General features: G+C 58.1%; 1 protein-coding gene across 1 annotated transcript; it reads right to left on the bottom strand.

Moving 5' to 3' along the window:
* Positions 1 to 622: 622 nt before the first annotated feature.
* Positions 623 to 3727, bottom strand: RABAC1 (Rab acceptor 1). Its single transcript, XM_029213449.1, has 5 exons — positions 3537 to 3727; positions 3048 to 3260; positions 2636 to 2733; positions 953 to 1054; positions 623 to 870 (listed from the first exon to the last, which is right to left on the bottom strand). Exons 1-5 carry the CDS (start codon positions 3590 to 3592, stop codon positions 782 to 784), a joined length of 558 nt encoding a protein of 185 aa, XP_029069282.1. The 5' UTR covers positions 3593 to 3727; the 3' UTR covers positions 623 to 781.
* Positions 3728 to 4321: the final 594 nt, after the last annotated feature.

Below are 4321 nucleotides of genomic sequence, written 5' to 3'. Positions count from 1 at the left end.
ATAAATCACATCTGGGGACTTCCCTGGTGGTGCAGTGGTTAAGAATCTGTCTGCCAATGCAGGGGACAGGGGTTCGATCCCTGGTCTGAGAAGATCCCACATGCTGCAGAGCAACTAAGCCCATGAGCCACAACTACTGAAGCCCGCGTGCCTAGAGTCTGTGCTCCACAAGAGAAGCCACTGCAATGAGAAGCCCGCGCACCGCAACGAAGAGTAGCCCCCGCTCGCCGCAACTAGAGAAAGCCCGCACGCAGCAACGAAGACTCAACGCGGCCAAAAATAAATAAATTAAAAATAAAATAAAATAAAGCCCCAGTAAGTGGCAATTCATTAGCTTAAAAAAAAAAAATCACATCTGTGAGTACAACTTAGATACTGAGTCCTGAGTCCTCCTAGCAAATCACCGAATATGGGGGTGGTCTCGGGGGCCCCTGCATACTCTTTTCTCCTCCTTAGAACTTGTCATCACTGGCCGTCCTATCATATCTGTTATCCATCTTGTTTATTGTCCACCACCCTCCTCCCATCATGCCCGTGGCCCACTCGCTCCCAACCTTCTTGGCCTCTGCAGGATCCCAGTATCACCCAGCACAGACCCCCAGAAGACCCTGGGAGAATATTAGCTGAACATCTGTTAACAGTTTTATTTCCAAAGTTGGAGTCCCTCCCTGGGCTTGTAATGGGAAGGGGGCCTTTGGCCAGACCTGCAGAGCTGAGCAGGATGGGGGTGAATGGGGACAGGGCAGCTGGCCCGGGAGGCTGGCAGGTCCTTGAAGCCGCCTCACACAGGTTCCATTTGCAGCTCCACGCCGTCCACAGCCTCCACCTGATGGAAGGCGGCGTGGGAGCCGATGACCACGAGGGTGGCTCCTGCAGGAAAACGGGCAGTTCACGGCCTGGCTGCCTCATCTGGCCCCCACTGCCCACAGCGCTACCCAGACCCTGTACTCACCCAGGACCCAGAAGACGGCGGAGCCCGCGCCAGCCAGCCAGAAGAAGGGAAAGGAGACGGTCCCAGCCAGAGCATACTGATGGGCTGGGCTCACCTCTCGGCCTGGGGGCAGACGGCATTGGGGCAGCTGTTCTGATACTCATGCCCTCTCCCAGAGTAACCCCTGATACCCCCCACCACCACCACCAATCTGGTGTCACAAGACACCAGATTGTCCGGGAGCCTCAGGATCTAAACTCCTAGCGCCAAGGCCCTCCAAGTCCATGGGCCCCACCCATGTCTCCAATGTCCCTACCCACTGTCCGTGGGAATACAAGGGGCCTTCCTCAGCCCCCTCGCCACCCTCCAACCCCACTCCTACTAGGAAGCTCCCAGCCTCCCTTTCCCCAGACTACAGCTCTCCTGCCCCAACCTGCACTCCCGTAGACCTAGAGTCTCCAACTGGTGGCCCAAGGGCCAAGTCTGACCCGTGGATGTATCTTTTTTTTTTTTTTTCCCCCGGTACGCGGGCCTCTCCCTGCTGTGGCCCCTCCCGTTGCGGAGCACAGGCTCCGGACGCGCAGGCTCAGCGGCCATGGCTCACGGGCCCAGCCGCTCCGCTGGGGCACGAACCCCGGACCGGGGCACGAACCCGTGTCCCCTGCGTCGGCAGGCGGACTCTCAACCACTGCGCCACCAGGGCAGCCCCGGCCATGGATGTATCTTTTGAGTCTGCATATTATTCCACAAGAATTTGATTTGATTTGTGGCTGACCGAGAAACTGGATGATTTTTCTTCCTTTTGTTTTTTTTGGGGGGGGCGTGTTGTGTGGCATGCGGTATCTTAGTTCCCTGACTAGGAATGGAACCTGGGCCCCCGGCATTGGAAGCTTGGAGTCTTAACTACTGGACCGCCAGGGAAGTCCCTGGATGATTTCACAAAACAATAAAGTCAGTCCTCTGTATCCTCGGATGGAAACCCGTGGATCATTGTTCTTCGTCATTTTTTACAAGGGATGGCAGCAGTGGCTGAAGCCACGTCATGTCTATGCCCCAGGCGCTCCCTCCATGCCCTGGGCTTGCCCGACATGCCCCTCCACCCAGCCCACCTTTGTCATGTACAAAACTGGCAGGCTTCTGAAGGATTCTGTCTTAGCTCTACCTGTTTGTCTGATCCCAATTCCCCCTTATCCCCCCTCCAAACCTTGAGCTTCCCATATTTGGGAACTCAGGCCCCTCTTTCTTCTCAGTGGTGCTTGGTGCCAGTCTGGGATCACATGAGCCACAGGCCTCAGCTTTCCTCTCTGAGAAGTCCCAAGATTTTTCCACTTCCACCCCAGGAAGCAGGAAAGGGGAGCCCAGCTATAGGCCAGTGTAAGGTCGCCACCTGGTGTCCAATGTGGGTACCTGCAGCTGATGCCTTTGGCAGGAGGTAAGGGAGGAGGGAGAGGGAAGGAGGAGGTTTAAGGGACAGGAGCAGGTGGAGGTGGGTTCTGGGATATCTTCTGGGCTTGGGGAATAGCAATTTGGGGGGCTGAGAGTGGGTGGAAGCATCTGGTGTGTCTGAGACTTTAAGGGATTGAGTTTGGGGGATCTAGTGTAGATCTAGGCTTGGGCAGACTTGGGTTCACAAGGACTTAGGTTTGGAGTCAAAGGCTTGCATTCCAAGAGACCAGGATTTGAGGAGGGCAGGGGATTTCTCACCCATCAGCACAAACTTGGACTGCAACGTGCGCAGATAGAGGATGTAACAGGCGCCAAAGAAGACAGCCAGAGCCACCAGCAGCATGGGGGATGTCGCCCTGGAAGAGGGCAGGGAGGCATGCGTCAGGCAGCTGGGACTGGGCCCGACACGGAGGCCCTGACCTTCTACACTGGCGGATGACAGGCTACGTCCTTGGGGCCGGGGAAGTCTAGGTCACATTTGGTCACACTGAATCCTGGCCAGGCTGATGCGGGAGTAGGGACCTGGCCCTTCGGTCAAAAGGTCCGGCAGAACTACCCCATGGGGACGGGGCCTGGCCAGTGAGAGGAGGGGCCGAATGCTGAGGGCGGGGCCGGCCAGTGCGGGCCGGGCAGCCTGGTGGGCGCGGGGCCGGGCCGGAGAGGCACTCACACACAGTACAGGATGAGGCCCAGGAACACGAACACATAGTTGCTCTGGTAGTACTCCACGTTGCGTACGAGGCGCTGGCACAGCTCGCCCACGTTGCGGGGCCGCGAGAAGCGCCGCTGGTCCACGAAGGAGCCCCAGGGCCGGATGGTCGCACGGCGCCGCTCCAGCCACTCACGGCCCGCGCCGGACGGAATCAGTTTCGGCAGCAGGGTCCTGGTGGGTGCGGGGCCAGGTCAGCGATAGACCGGGATGGAACCCGGACCCTCGAGCAAGAAGAGGACCGAGGGGGCCCGGGAAGATATGGTCCCAGACTCCTGGATCCCCGGGGAGTAAGGGGCTGAGGACCCAGACTCCAGAGTCCTCGAAGAGGACACCAGGGGCCCAGACTCATGTGTCTGGAGGCCGGGATTCCTAGGACCCCAGGGAGGAAGGGGCGGGGGACCAGGCCTCCCGGGTCTCGGTCAGGGGGGCTAGATCCAGCTTGCTCACGTGGCGCTCAGCCCTTCCACCTCGGCATCCTTCTGCTGGTCCTTCTCGGCCGCCATGTCTGTGCTATGAGGGAAAGAACCGCTGTAACGAACCCAGGGCCCTGCACACTCCGCGGGACCCGCCCGAGCCTGGCCTCACCCAGCGGAGCGGGAGCGGACGTGGCGCCGGTCTGGAGCCTCTGGGGGCGGTAGTTTTGCCGCCGAGCATTGTGGGAGCTGTAGTCCCGATGATGTCGGAGAGCGTGGGCGCCATGATGGTGGTATGGCTCGCGAAACACCTTGGGAGATGTAGTCGCGTAAAGTGACGCCTCTGGGCATTGTGGGAAAGGTGGGTTGTCTGGAGTCAGGGCGTTATGCGAGCTCTAAAGTCAGAAGCCGGAGCTCTAAAGGCAGAAAACGTTGTGTACTCCCCTATGCAGGGTACGATGGAGGCCGTGTAGAGCTGTCATTCTTACTCTAGAAGGTATAAAAGAAAACACTTGCTAAAACACGCAGATGTTCTGACTCAGAAGATCTAGGGTGAGACCATTCATTTGCATTTCTAACAAGTTCCTAGGTGATGTTGATGCTTCTGGTCCATGGCCCACATTTTGAATAGCGAGACTGTAGAGAATTTGTGGGAATCTGTTTCTTCCTTCTTCAAGAGGCTAGTGCTGGGGCCATGGTTGCTGGAGGGGGGTGCATCTAAGGTAGGGGGCAAAGCTCCCCCCACAACCCTTGGGCTCCCAAGGATGAATGGGTTAGGGTTAGGGACCTAGGGATGCCCCTGCTTTGGATAGGACGGAG

This window comes from Monodon monoceros, unplaced genomic scaffold (assembly GCF_005190385.1).
Source record: "Monodon monoceros isolate NGI ecotype Baffin Bay Population unplaced genomic scaffold, NGI_Narwhal_1 Super_Scaffold_10, whole genome shotgun sequence".
In the NCBI taxonomy this organism is placed as follows: Eukaryota; Metazoa; Chordata; class Mammalia; order Artiodactyla; family Monodontidae; genus Monodon; species Monodon monoceros.
The sequence above is the reverse complement of the archived record's forward strand: the minus strand, read 5'-3'. Positions and strand labels throughout refer to the sequence as shown.